Below are 15,361 nucleotides of genomic sequence, written 5' to 3' on the forward strand. Positions count from 1 at the left end.
CTCCTTCACGGAACATGCGCATGTTGGATCGTAATTCAGCAGAATAAATTGATGTCTATTCTTTTGAGATTTCATTGAACTTTGTTTGCTTGTACGGTAGCCCGAGCCCTGCAAATCGCTATCAGTGTACGAAAATCACACGGCAAAAAGTAAGCGCCAATTTTTTTCTAAGCTTCAGACTCTCGGAGCTTTGTTTTATACCACATCTAGACGTATACACGTTAATCGATTATTTTTACAATACTATTTTCACAAAGACTGTACTTTCACTGCACCGCGGTGCATGATGGCCCACATAAAAAGTCGTGTGTCATGAAGAAAGCGTGCTTATGCACGGCCGGGCTAGACTGCACCTGAGTGCTCGTGCAGGTGCAGTCTAGCTCGGCCGTGGCTTATGCTTCCCCCTCCCGTGTGTGCACTTATTGTGGCCGACCACAGAAGTTATCACATAAAGCTGAGCAATTCGAAATGCAGACATTTGATACATTTCCACGGGGAAATGGGGCAACATCTTGGAAGGACACCGAAAGAAGAGTAGCTGATAAAGTACATAAAAAAATCTACCCCTCTTCTTTCTGTTAGTTTTGTCCTACGTTTAAATGTTCGACATATGTCAGACAATCTCGGCGACACGCATTCCACCATGAAACCCGAAGCGCGTATCTCTGTAACGTCAAATAGCAAACGCACGTTTGTTCGAAGCAACATCAGCCTGACAGCTTATAACAACCTGTGATTCAAGTGAAACAAATAGATGCAACTGCACGCTATAAAGCCTTGCGACGATTGTCAGGTGCTCTCACCATGTCGAAGTAAGAAAAGATCTTGGCACTCGGGGCGTGTATGGAACAGATGACAGTGTGTCCCATGGAAGACAGCCGCTTCAGTATCTGTACGCACATCAGACTTGACACGTTGTCCAGGCCACTGCGTGATCAATACATACCAGGGTTGAAATTCGGCCTCGTAGAAATTTGGGCTCCCTTCCAAACTCCTGCCAAAATTACGATGGACCATATCAGTGGTGGATCCCGAGGGGGGAGGTAGGGGCGATAGCCCCCTTCCTAAACCCTGTCAGCAGCCCCCCCCCCCCTTTCTCTTTAGTGCTTGGCATCATCTGCTATCCTTAATTAGGACAAATGAGCGGGATTACTTTGAGCACACATTACCAGTATTTATGCTCTGAGAGAGTTTTTGTCATAGTAAAAAAAACAATGTCTACGCCCCGCTTTTCAGTGTTACTCTAAGCAACCGCCCCCCCCCCCTCCCTCCTCCTAAAATGAGTGGCTGAATCCGCCTCTGGACCATATCGTATTCTCGAACAGACTTCTCCAGTAAACTACCTCATTGAGTCTCTTACGCCACCGTCAAACTTGCGACGGCGTAACCGCGAGGTTCTCAAGCCGTACCATGGTTCTATGGCACTTGCAGTCGCCAGGATGACTCTTTTTTTTTTTCGCGGGGCCATCGTAAAGTAGAGGAAGTACTCCAGCGCAGAGGAAGCAGCATCGAGCGTGCAGCAGAGGCTGGAGCTCGTGAACTGCGGCCGGTGCTTTGCCTGACTAGCAACAACCTCTACGCTCAATAAATGTTTATTATATATATATATATATATATATATATATATATATATATATATATATATATATATATATATATATATATATATATATATATATATATATATAGGCAGGCATGGTGGTTGAGTGGCCGTAGCGTTGCATATATAGTCCAGTAGATCCTCCGTGGGCGGTCACAACGTGGTTTATTTCGACGTTTCGGCCTAGAGTCTGGCCTTCATCAGGATTAAAGGTACAGTTTGTTGGTGCTCAGCTTTATACAATATCAAATCAGAGGGAAAGGAAAGAGAAAAAAGACAGAAAAAAAGAAAGAAAGAAGAAAAAAAAGAAAAAAAAAGAATATAAGGTGGACTCCCCTCGGGCGCACCCCTTCCACTCTTCCCTCCACTTCCCCCTTCATCTCTCTCCCCTTTCTCCCCTTCAGTCTGTGTATGCTTCCTTTCATATATATATATATATATATATATATATATATATATATATATATATATATATATATATATATATATATATATATATATATATATATAAATATATATATATATATATATATATATATATATATATATATATATATATATATATATATGACATCTAACAGAAAATAATGTGAAAGAAATTATAGGGGAGGTTATTACACCAAATCGTAATGTGAATGTGAAGAAAGAAACGTGGGTGAAAAGATAACTTGCCTTGGGCAGGAATCGAACCTGCGACCTTCGAACGAATAAGGTTATTCGATTGCGTTATCCGAAAATCGCAGGTTTGGTTCCTGCCCGCGGAAACCAAACCTGTGGGCAGGAACAAAAGGGGGGTCAGCGCTATAGTCCTTCATGCGGGCGGCTGTCATACGGTCAGATGCGTCCATGACATCGCGCAGAGAGAGAGAGAGATAAAGATACAAGGAAAGGCAGGGAGGTTAACCAGACGCACATCCGGTTTGCTACCCTGCACTGGGGAAGGGATAAAGGGGAGAAAAGAGGTTGCACAAAGATGAGAAGGTACACACAATCACGAGCACACTCGGGGAGCACACACAGTCTACAGGCGGTCGCTCAGGTTTGTTGACTTAAGGTAAAGAAGCAGTGCTTTAGTTGCTTTCTGCGCAACTGAGGCAGATGCCCAAGGTCCTAGTATCTTCTGCACACAAAATGGTCCGGGGTCAAGTCGATTCAAAACCATCCGTAGCTGGCATCGCTGTGTGTCGTAGCAAGCGCAGCTGCAGAGGACGTGTTCGATGGTTTCTTCATCTCCGCAGTAGTCACATGTAGGAGTGTCTGCCATACCAATGCGAAAGGAGTACACCTTTGTGAATGCAACACCCAACCAAAGGCGGCATAACAGTGTCGCATCGGAGCGGGAAAGTTGTGATCGCGCAATGTCATAATATTCCAGTTTGAACAAGTGCGATGTGCGGAGCCGACCGCATATTCGGTGAACAGCTCCTTATTATTCAGGGCGGTGAAACGAAATACACTATAGAATGTTTGTTTCACTTCGCGAAAGAAATTTCAGTGATGTGACCTCGAATCATTGCGTCGATAAACACAGTAATAATTTTTTATAGCTATGTATCGGACACCTGCTCTTATGAACTCTTGAATACTAAAAGGTGTTCACTATAATTGTATACGACCCTGTGTGTAAAGTACAAATTAAGTTTTACTCCGCCAGCAGCCAACAACGTTCCCCTCCTGCTCCTTTTACTGTGACCATCAAAGCACTCAACTTGCCTAATCTCTATATTTCAAGTCAATTTTGTAGTCCCGAAATTATCAGCTTTTTTTTTAAATTTTGCTTAAGGGTCATCGAAAATAGTCACTGTTTACATACGCCCAATGGACATGCATGCTTTAGGAAGGCATTACGTGACTGAATGTGATGTAACTTCGAAGCAAAAGTATAGGGTCACGCCGTTTGGATACTATCAGAAAGCTGTTCCTGCGCAGGAAGCCTTCCTATTGAACATGGTGCTTAGCCCGTCGAACGAACTATCCAAATCACAAAGGAGTCCCAGGGCGAATCTGCTTCCAACGAAAACCCCGCGGAAATGCAACTCCTAGCTACTGCTTTTTGCGCCATCCCACAGTAGCACCGGCGAGCGACCATATACGTGTTACGTTGAATATCGGGTCCAACCAAGCTTCTAGTCTTGCCCCGCCGTGGTTGTCTAGTCGTTAAAGTACTCAGCTGCTGGCCCGCAGATCGCGGGATCGAATCCCGGCAGCATGCAGCGGTCAATAATATGACCGGCAGGCTACGCCTGCGCGGAAGAAAATGGGTTAGGGCAAAAACATATTATAAAAAATAAATCAACAAAGATTTGTTGATTGTACACGTCACTCGCCGGTAACGAAGCGGCTCGAGGGCTCCACGCGACGGGACTTTCCACGCGCTACCTGCACAGCCGCAACGCACGTGCCGGCACACCTGCCGCACCCAAGCGGAGGGTGAAAGAGCGTCGCCAATTGGCCTGTTTGTCCCCCGCTTGCGTGCGGGAGGCGTCCCGGCAAGTGCGTTGCGGCTGTGCGGCTAGAGCGTGGAACGGCGCTAAGGAGGTCCCAATGCAGTCTTCGACTTTAGGACCTGCTTTTTTATACTAAACGCATGTAACATTCTTTATTCGTATCGATAAAAAAATCTGAATCTGAAAATCTGAATATACTTAAAACTAGTGAGGCGATCCTCCCACTCCTATTCCCCACCCGAAGTCGTGGCAGGGCTGATGGTGGTTGTGATGGTGGCGGCTCGGTCCGTTCACGCGCTACCCGCACAGCCGCAACGCACGTGCCGGGACCCTGCCACCACACCCAAGCGGGGGGGGGGGGGGGGATTAGCGAATCGGCGACGCTTTTAGATGCGGAGCATCTTATACTCGCGCCTTGTAGTGCGCCGTCCGCACCGCTTCTCGAACATTCGACAGCTGACGCGCGCGCATGCGCCGTCGCGCCGTCGCCCACTCTTCCACCATCTGTGCATCCCTTCCTCCTCTACACACCGCGCGCGCTTCACTCCTCCACCATCTGTGCACCCTTCCTCCTCTACACACCGCGTTCGACATCTACAATTCTCCTGATTCTCCAGTGGCCGCGCATGTGGCGTCGCGCTTCGAGAACATTCAACAGCTGGCAGTGCATGCGCCGTCGTGCTCAAGGTCGGCGCTCGCTCGCTCAGTTGCCGCTCGTCGGTTGGTTTGTACGGCGCGTCGACGTCCAAGGTCGCGGTGAAATGAATTCCAACGAATCCACAAACACAATGATCGACGTCCCTTCGACCAGCGCCGCCCTTTCGCATACGTGTGTACGTGTTCACTCATTTAACACCCCCTCCTACAACCACGTTAACCAATTTAGCCATCGACCCAAGTAAGTCGCAATTTAACACCCCATTTCACAACCACGTTAACCAATTTAGCCATCGACCCAAGTAAGTCGCACATTAACACCCCGTTAACCAATTATATGGTCCGCATCCTCCTCAGTGTTTCCCCGAGGGAAGCTGCGGGCAATTTTTTTTTACCCTCCGCTTAGGTGCGGCAGGAGTCCCGGCACGTGCGTTGCGGCTGTGCGGCTAGGGCATGGAACGGTGATTACAGCATTACACATAATTACAGACTGGCCAGGTGGAAAATTCTGCCGCCACAATAAACACTCAACAAGAAGCAGGCGGTCACGTGGCCACAACTCCAGACCAGAACGTTTCCGAACCCGGTGATCTTGAATCTTTGTTACCCAGACCTTTATCCGTCCCGCTACGTGTTTTGCGAGGTCAAGGCAACCCTGAACCATATATGTTATGGACGTGTGACAGAGGTGGTGATCCGGACGAGGACGCAGCCTTGAACCGAGCGCACTGGGGGAGTGCACTGCTCAGCCGTGCCCTCGAGGACCAAACGTGGGCCGTCCAGCGGGCCGAGGAAGCCGCCAAAGCTCAAGAGCTTGTGGCCGAAACCTCGCCCAGATGCCTGAAGATCTCGCCGGACTTTTTCCCCCTTTTTTAATAAAGTTACTTCTCTCTATATATACAAGAAGTGTAAAACTATATACTCTTAGATGTGTGTCTCTAGTTTCCCTTGTCCGTAAGAAGCGTATCACATCCATATGGGGGGCACTTACCTGGTAGGTTCGTCGAGGAAGAGAACAGGCGGGTTGTTGACCAACTCTTGAGCGATGGCCAGCCGCTTCCGTTGGCCTCCGGAGAGGTTTTCTGTCCGTGTGTTGCGGCACACCTCCAGGCCCCACTCTTCAATCGATCGCTCAACCTACAAAGGAAAGGGGAGGAAAAGCACGTCACTTGCGTCTGATCAAAAAAAGTCGTAGAACGGATGTAGCCGACTATAACCACCCGTGTAATTCTTCTCAAGATGCAATCAAACGTTTTCGGAAATGACTGTAGCCAACTTAGCCAACCTTTTTGGATAGTGCAAAAAAGAAGTAAAATCTCTTTATCTCCTTATACCCTCACACACATAGGTGCCTTCCTCCCCCTTGGGAGGGGGCATGGATGGGCGCCCTGTTCCCCCAGTCACATAAGAACTGGAGGGCGCAAAATATGCCCCCTGCATAGGCTTAAGGGGGTTGCCGCTATAAACACTCCCCCCCCCCCTCTTTTTTTTTTTTATTGGGAACTCTGCGCACGCCTATCCTCACACATGGTGTTATCTGGCTCCCGTGTGTGAACCTTTTCCTGCGTAGCGCTGAAAACTAAGGGTCAATGTGGCCCCTTAATCCAAAAATGCCTTCTCTTGATCATCGTGTCTCAATTTATACGTTATTTCGCTGCCCAACTCGTGGTCATATAGTAGGCACGTAAAAAAAGCACATTGTTAAAGAGCTGGGCTGCGAATTCCTCTCTGTTGTTGTCGAACTGATGCGTTGAGTGAAGTGTGTATTGTGGGAATGTTAAATCTTTATATACAAACCACGGTGTAGGGAGGCTTTATTCAAAGGTGGAGTTTGATGCATGTGAGAAATAAAAACCAACAAAGCCAATATTATAACTTACATAAAAATACATAGCTACATTATGCACATAACTAATCTTGTATGCACCGTAATAGTTAGAAATTTTCGCAAGACTGTCACGTACTTTGTGCAACGTTGCCGTGCCAGTGATGTGCAGGGCTGTGTTGTGCAGAGCAGTGTAATGCAGTGTGTTGCGAAGCTCAGTGGTTGCTCCTTGATTTATCCTAAATGTTGTCCAGTGACATCTTTATGCGTAAAATAATAATAGGCTCGAAGTATCAGTCTGAACACTACAGCAAGCACTAGAAGTTCCGGTGTGATTTATAACATTTTCTTATCTGCCATCCAGTAGCGTTCCAAAGCACAGGCTCCAGGTGATCCCAGAAAACCTAGCATACCACAGATGTTTTATTTGTACAAATTCCAAGTTTTTATATCTGCACGGTAGAGTGAGTTTCTTCAAGCCTGAATATATATTTGAGATCAATACAGTTAAGCTTTTATTAATGCCTGTATATGAGTGTTGGATGAAAGACGCTTTGTGATAAAATAATATCGGTGGTTTAACGTCACCCCTCCCCCCCCCCCCCCCTCCACGGTGGTGTAATGGTTGCGGCACTCGACTGATGCTTACCCGCAGGTCGCGAGATCGAATCCCGGCCGCGCCAGCCACATTTTCGATAGAGGCGAAGTTGTTTGAGGCCCGTGTGGTTAATTTTAGGTGCACGTTAATAACCCTAGGTGGACGGACTTTCCGCAGCCCTCCACTACGGCTTCTCTCATAGTCACATCGTGGTGCTGGGACGTTAAACGCGATCAATTATTAATATATGCGGTGTAACATCACAAAACCACAATATGGTTACGGGAGACACTGTAGTGGAAGGTTTCGAAAATTCCGACCATCTTAGCCTGCAGCGACACCGAACAGGGCACGGGCCTTTAACATGTCACCTACATCAAAATGCGACCGCTGCATCTCAGATCAGCAGTTGAGCGCTGTACCGCTACAATGACGGAAAAGGACGTTTCGTAAAACTGGCTGATAGTTGACAGCTAGTTTCTGGCAATAGTATACAAGAACACCTTTCATGCTAAAATATGGCGCTTGCATGTCACTTCTTCTCTCTGTGTCGGTCATTATTTATTTTGCTCATAATGTAAAAGACATGCTGGGGCAACTTTCCATTCAATTCAGTGTCCGTCATGCAGTGCCTTAGAACACACCAATAAAAAATATACTAAGAGCAGAAACACGCACGTTTCTTGCAACTAATTATGTCTTTTTGGCTTGCAGTGAGGTGGAAGCATCCAAAGCAGCAGCGGAGATCTCGAAGCTCCTACCAGAACCCAACAGGCAAGTATTTCAAGGCATACTCACGTAGATTTGCTGAATGCACCAAGAAATTCCACCCTTGGTGTTATTCTCAAGCACCAGAAGAAAAAAAAAAAAACATGTGGCCCTCAGACATACAGGCGTTATATTAACATCTTAAATGGACAACGCAAGGAGAAATAATAACAATAGTGCTTTGTGATGCAATAGTATTTTCAAGAATTATTCTACTAAACTTCAGCACTCTAGCTTATTATGTTTCTGGGGCCTGTACGGGTGCATGAGCGGTGCCTGGACGCGCTGAGAACGCGCACTTGTGCAAATTAAAAAGTTCACGTTACATAAGTTATAACATCACATGTGAAAATATCTTAAGTTATCTGTGTTGCACTAAAGAAAGTTTCTCTTGAGGTATTAGCTTATAAAACTATTAAAGGACTCAACGGCTCATGAGATATAGTACTAACTACAGTTTGTGTGAAAACATTAAGCAATGCATATGAATTATCAATGGAATGGAACGGAATGAAAAAACTTTATTTTATGAATTATCAATCAAATTTTGTTTTAATGGTCATCAAGTATCATGTTCAACCAATAAAGAAAAATTGTATAAAAATGTAAGTCGGTGTTGCAGTGAAGGCGTTGGAACGGGGTCGCGTCACTCGAATGCTAAAGCATGAAATACAAAGTTTGGCTAAATTTCTGCGCCCCGTTTTTGTAACGCAGAGCCCGACAACATCCCTATGATGTTAATCTGGGTAAGCCGCGTATGGCACGAAACAATAAAGACATGTGACCAGCCCCACTTTAAGATAAATGCCACTTTAATATTAAAACAGGCTTTCGCAGCGTCTGCTTGTATGCGCGGAGTTAACGCATTGTATATTTGTCGGTAACTATTACGTCACTTTTTAAGTAATCGCGCCGTCATCCTAACAACGTTTAACAGCATGTAAAAAAACGGACTAATTCCAGGCGTCGAAGACACTGTGATAGCATCGCTGCTCATGTGATCAGGATGGCACTGTAGCCAGGGCCGCGTCTTGTCTTGTCTTGTCACCTAGGAGATCTTGGCTGCGTCTAAGTCGGGGAATACAACTTCTTCCTCTCTTACTGGGCAGTGTGGCGCCATTCTAAGATTACAGCGCCTTAAACTCAGAAACCGACCTTTACACGCCTCATTGAGTAAGTTTAGGGACTTTAGGATAAAGTGGCACTCTTCTTTCTTATTATTCCTTGCCTTTTTTTTTTAGGTTAGTGCTTCTAGCCTGATATCCTGAGTGGCAAATTGATGGAGGCAAACGCCCACGGATCGAGCGCTTTTGCTTTTCTTCTTTCTGTTTTCGGAGCTGCTCTTTGAAAGATTGATGATTGATTTGTGGGGTTTAACGTCCCAAAACCACTATATGATTATGAGAGACGCCGTAGTGGAGGGCTCCGGAAATTTTGACCACCTGGGGTTCTTTAACGTGCGCCCAAATCTGAGCACACGGGCCTACAACATTTCCGCCTCCATCGCAAATGCAGCCGCCGCAGCCGGGAATCGAACCCGCGACCTGCGGGTCAGCAGCCGAGTACCTTAGCCACTAGACCACCGGGGCGGGGCTCTTTGAAAGAGAAAGTATGAACCAACCGGCACATACCATGCAAGGTGCCATGGCAAGTCAGCAGGGTGGATGGTTTCTTTTAATTTTAGTCAAGCACATGCATGCCGCTAAATGAGAACCACGTTGAAGCATTGGATAATACTAAACTTTGATACTCATTAAAATCTCTCTTTGTCTCTTAATTACATCAGACTTTATTTGATAGCTTGGCCGGTGGCTCAAAAGAGCCCGTCTGCGTTCACGTACGCTATTCGCATCTAAAGGTGAGAGTTAAACGTCAAGCTAAAGCTACAACTCAGCCAGATTAACTTCGTGGCCAACTCGAACTTGTGCGTACAATTTCGCTTCACTGGGTGCGTCGTCTAGCGTGACAGTAAGAATGCCCGGCTCACCTTCTTCGCTTTATCCTTTGGTGCCATGTTGGGCATGCGCAGTTCGACGCTCATGAAGATGGCCTCGTAAACGGTGAGGGCAGGGAGTAGTCGGTCCTCCTGCATGACGTAGCAGCTCTGCTTGTTGAATAGCGCCTGTTCGCGCACGTAGCCATTGATCTGGACCTCGCCCTTGTAGCCCTTGTCGCTGTAGGAAGAACAGTCGAACACGGGGGGGGGGGGGGGGGGGGTGGAGGAATGACCATATTCAGTGATCGTACCAGTCTGTTGTAAGTTTTCTATAAGCGAGATATGTTGGAGTAAGTATACATACGAAACCGCCTTTTGTTGTCCACGTCTGAATGACGTCTTCTGCACGCGCATCTCTCGTTTTGCGCCGTCATGTCTCTAATTTTGTTCAGTAGTACTGGCAAAAGCACTTATTTAAAACTTATAAGCTGCACAGTTTGTTTCAAGAAAAGTGTACGAATGTCCTCAAAAATAATAAAAAAATTAGATCTTTTTACGCTGCCTTCATAATTGCTTTTTTTTTTCTGTGGTAGCATCAATATTGAGATGAATAGCGTACGACACTAGGTACTTATATAAGTTATGTGAGACAGGTGATTGGGTCAAAGAGCAGCCCTTTTTTTCAAAGAGCGTGTTGCCGTTTCTAGACTTAAGAAAAGCAGCCACTGGTGATTACTAACGAGTAATGAAATCTGACGATTTTCTTCGGCGAAACCGATACTGAAACCAGAAAGAGGGTAATTGTCGTACTCTTCAGAGACTTCCGGATTGAGTGAGGGTCCTTCTAACAACCTTCTACTGACGGTGCAATGGTTGTGCGGGTCGTCTACTATTTGATCTCATAAGAGTGCGATTTTTCAGCCTCAAAGCGTGCAACGACCCCTTATCAGGAAGGACAGCAATTCTCTCGTTCGGTCCAACCACCTGTTGCCACTGATTAATATGTTAATCAATTCATTTATTACTGTCACACTTCACGTGCATAGTCATCTTAGGATGTATCCCACCCAAGCGAAAGTAATTACGAAGGTACCGAGCAAACATTCCATACACTTAATTTTCGTGATTTCCAGACATATTTTTGAGACACACAATATACGCTATTAACAGCAATTGTTGGGGTTTAACGTCCCAAAGCCACCGTGTGATTATGAGAGACGCCGTAATGAAGGGTTCCAGAAATTTCAACCATCTGGGGCTTTTTAACGTGCACCCAAATTTAAGCAAACGGGCCTCAAGCAAATTCGCCTGCATTGAAAATGCGGCATCCGCGACCGGGATTCGATCCCGCGACCTGCGAGTCAGCAGCCGAGTGACTTAGCCACTAGACCACCATGGTGGGTCACTGTATGCATTATTAATCTGAACTAACAGACAATAATGACAAGGCATGTGTAGGTTTAACAAAGGTTCGAATTCGGCGAGATGGTGGACAGCTATCGGGAACATTGAGTGCAAAAACAAAACAAAAAAACAAGGCGTTCTCTAGATCGCCCGTCCTGTCTTCTCTGTATCGTGAATGTCTTCTTTATTGTGCTCAAAATTCCAGCTGGAAAGTGTATATGGGAAGTTTAAACCACCACGCATATGTGCAGAAAATAAAGTGGACGAAAAGACAACTTGCCTCCGGTAGGGAGCGAAGCTACGACCTTAATTACGCGTCTGGCGCTTTATCAATTGAGCTAAAGCGGTGGTGGTCCATTTCATTCGTGTATATGTGTGTTTAAACCTGAAAGTAAGTTTTAGTCCGCGTCGATGGCAGCCATGGCGGCGAGCGTAGAACACTCGTTTTCTTACTTGGTGGCGTTTTTGTAATGAAGAAAAAAAAATGAGCCCTACGGGAACATACCCTAGCCTCGTAACCTATAGCCATTACTCTAATATTTCAGAACATTGTCCAGACTGCCACAACCCCAGTGATTTTAACCACATGCTCTGGATGTGCCCCTCTTTACAAAGAAAAAATGAAGAATTTTTTGAGAACTCCTTTCATTTAATGCTCACGAGTCCGGTTCTCATACAACAACTCAAGGCTGTCCAGAAGGCCCACGATGCGGCGGTGAGGCTGGGCCTCCCCGTTCCTACGTGGGAGCGGCCCGCGATCCTGTCCCTATAAAACGGGGGTGGAATCGTTCAGGACCCCAATAAAAGTTTTTCATCCATCGTCCACACATCCTTAAAATTTGGCTTCTTTTCTTTACTCTGCACACAATGCCACTACCGATGCTGTAGGATTCTCGAAGATACCAGAATCATGAGAGCATGTAAGTAGTCATGACCACATGCGTGGCTAGCGCCTGTGATATACGATATAAATTTAATGCTCATGGATACTGATATGCCCCACTAGAGACATATCTCAGTCTCTATCAAAAAGTATAGCCGAACGTTTGTGCTATATAACCGAGTATTTTTTCCCCTCTATTTTTTCGTGACACACTGTTTCTCTTCTCTTTCCCCCCTCTCTCTCTCTGATCTTTATGCCCCCCTTCCCATTCCCCCAGCGTAGTGTAGCAAACCGGGCATATGCCTGGTCAACTTCCCTGCCTTCTTTCTTGTTGTTATTGTCCTCCCCCCCCCCTCCTTCCCCACGCAGATATGCTTTGTCACGGCTCCCGGGCGAAGAAGCAAATACGTAGGCGAAGATCACCCGCCGGTTCTCATTAAGCGCGAACGCGTATACATTAACATGGCCGTCGTGGGCGCCTCGCACGTGGACAGGTGTGCATCTACCTGCAGCCGGACTCGAGGAGGCGGTGATACGCGAGCGAGTCGAGGTCACGCCGCTTGCGCAACGCAATGGAGATGCGCCAACCGACTCGCCGAGCGAAAAGGAGTCCGCGATTTCGGGACAAAAGCGGGTGGGACAAAAGTTTGCGGAAGTGACGCGAAATCCACTTCGCAACTGGCAAGACGCGTGGCGAAACAAGTTTTTTCTCTCTCGAAGTGCAACGAGAGGAAACGCGCGCTTAAACGTTCCTTCAGACAGAGCACAGTGCATGTTCACGCGATGCGATGTACACAGCGCTTAGAGTCGAGTTCGTTGTTAATATTACGTCGCAAACGGAAGGAATATAGAAGGAAAAGAACGGCAAGGAGGTTAACCAGCCTATAGGTAGCCGGTTTGCCACCCTGCGCATGGGAGGGAAATGGGGGGGGGATGAAAGATAGAGAGGAGAAAGGGGAGGTAAACACAGCCCATTAAGCAGCACACGCGCGCACACTCAGTCAAAGTCCAGTCTTGTCTTTCGTGGTGTGTGACATTGCTGTTACAGCCGCCTGTTCAAGTCCATGGTGTCGCGTAGCAATTTCAACAGAGCTTTTGTCGCCTTCTGTTGCAATGTCTTCTCTCGGGCGCTTGACAGAATAGCGTTTACAGATACTTGGCTGTTGTCGATGCGTGCAAGAACGGACGCCAGTGGCTGTCTCTGGATGTCGTACAACAGACAGTCGCACAGGATGTGGTGTGGAATCTCTTCGCAATGACAGGCATCGCAGAGAGCGTTGTCGGCCATTCCTATGAAAAAGGAATAAGATTTTGTAAAGGCCACTCCTAGCGATAAGCGATGAAGAAGGGTGGCTTCTCTTCGGTCGAGCCCAGGGGGCATGCGGAGAGCCGTCAAAAAGGACAGGTGGTGTTCCCAATTCGTCTCGTTGCTTGGTGGGCACCATAGTGAAAACGTGATTTTACGCGCAACGTGATTTCACGTCGCAGAAGGAGTCAAAGCGTGCCGACACGGACGCAAAAGAAAAGTAACGAGAGACGCAAGCGCCACCGATAAAGTGAAATGTCGTGCTGTGGCGGAGGAGGAGGAGGAGGGGGGAGGAGGAGGAAGAAAGAAATGAAAGGCAGGGAGGTCAATCAGACGCACGTCCGGTTTGCTACCCTGCCCTGGGAGAAGGGGTGAGGGGATTAAAGGAGAAGAGACAATACACACAAAGGTGTGCCCGCACAGTGCTGTCTCCTAGTAAAAACCGCGTGTCCAGTGTTTCCCGAACTGCTTTGTCACTCATGATTACGAAGCTTCTTTGGATAAACGTTTTTCGCGACGAAAACATTTAAATGTTCCATAAGTTTCAGGTTCATTTGTATAATTCTGCATCTCCGATGGATGTGTAAATGCTGCAGGCCCGTGTGCTCAGATTTGGATGCACGTTAAAGAACCACAGGGGGTCAAAATTTCCGGAGCCCTCCACTACGGCGTCTGTCATAATCATATGGTGGTTTTGGGACGTTAAACCCCACATATCCATCAATCAATTATTTATATATTTTCAAGCTTTCTGAGGAACGCTGACGTGATCACACCTTATATTCGTGCCATTAATTTTTTTCAGCGACCTTTTACAGTATGCTCATTTATAGTTGCAGAGCCCCGCGAAACATACAAGACTAAGACAATGCAATCTGCCACTTCCTATCAGAAATCTACTTGAGCTCGGTCTGTCTTAAGCTTATAGAAATAGAGGCTAAGTTTAAGCAGAGGAACGATATGCATTCAGAAGCGTCCAGCACTTGTCCACCGCATAATAACATCTTGAGCGATTATCTCAAATCCACCGAAACTGGCGCTTTTGTTTCGGGACATTTCATCACAATTTAAATGAATGGCTTGAGTAAACTACAGGCAAACTTGGTCAGCCCGCATGATTCGCGTATTCGTGTTTTGTCATGAAACTCCCCTGTGCGCACATACCTTGACCCTAAGTGTACTCTTGAATCATAAACCAGATGGAGTGAACGGGAAGGGCGAGTCCACTTACTAAAAGCCCGTGAGCAAGTTGAGTAGCGTCGTCTTGCCTGCGCCAGAGGGGCCCATGATGGCAGTCAGTGTACCGGACCGCGCTTCGCCGCTCATGTTGTCTACTAAGCACTTGCGGGCTGAAAGGCGACAGAGAAGAATTTCACGATATAATGCACAGTATACTGCGCTGAAGTCAGTTCTCTGTGATTCATTTCCTGGTAGAGCTCATCACTGTCATGCGAAGCTGCCACAATTTTTCAGAAAACATAGCTGAATACCGAATCCATCCAAGTACAGGAAACTTAGTAACCTTTAATTTAATCGTACGATATGAAAGAGGAACGAGCAAAAGTAACATACTAGTTTTCATTACGCGAAGGGCCTATTAGGGAGCCTAGTAGACGAGAGTGCGATAACACTCACGAGGCGTACAACGCGCGCTAATTTTGTAAACATCAAAACAGCCTAGGGGTCTGAGCGGTATTGAAGACAGGGCACCATTAAAGACAGACTATGAGACGTAGTTATAAAGCATGTCGTTTCTAAGTAGCTCTTATAGTAATCGGCTGCTTTCGACGATCATGCATAATATGTCCAGAACAGCGATTTGGTTGAAAATGTTCTTGGGGGTAATTCAAGCTTAAAAGCTTTTTTTGTGTGTGTGTGAATGAAACGAGAGGGGTGTTTGTGGTAGAGCCACCGAAACCATTAGGTGGGAAGGCACC

General features: G+C 46.6%; 1 protein-coding gene across 1 annotated transcript in view; it reads right to left on the reverse strand.

The window, feature by feature from the left end:
* Positions 1-15,361, reverse strand: part of LOC119171588 (ATP-binding cassette sub-family G member 1) — a 57,842-nt gene that overhangs the window by 19,580 nt on the left and 22,901 nt on the right. Inside the window, exons 3-6 of the mRNA XM_075892415.1 lie at positions 14,656-14,773; positions 9,883-10,069; positions 5,696-5,841; positions 804-927 (exon numbers count right to left, since the gene is read on the reverse strand). Of these exons, the coding sequence (XP_075748530.1) occupies positions 804-927; positions 5,696-5,841; positions 9,883-10,069; positions 14,656-14,773 (575 nt within the window). The remainder of the gene's footprint in view (positions 1-803; positions 928-5,695; positions 5,842-9,882; positions 10,070-14,655; positions 14,774-15,361) is intronic.

Source organism: Rhipicephalus microplus, chromosome 4 (assembly GCF_043290135.1).
Source record: "Rhipicephalus microplus isolate Deutch F79 chromosome 4, USDA_Rmic, whole genome shotgun sequence".
Taxonomy (NCBI): domain Eukaryota; kingdom Metazoa; phylum Arthropoda; class Arachnida; order Ixodida; family Ixodidae; genus Rhipicephalus; species Rhipicephalus microplus.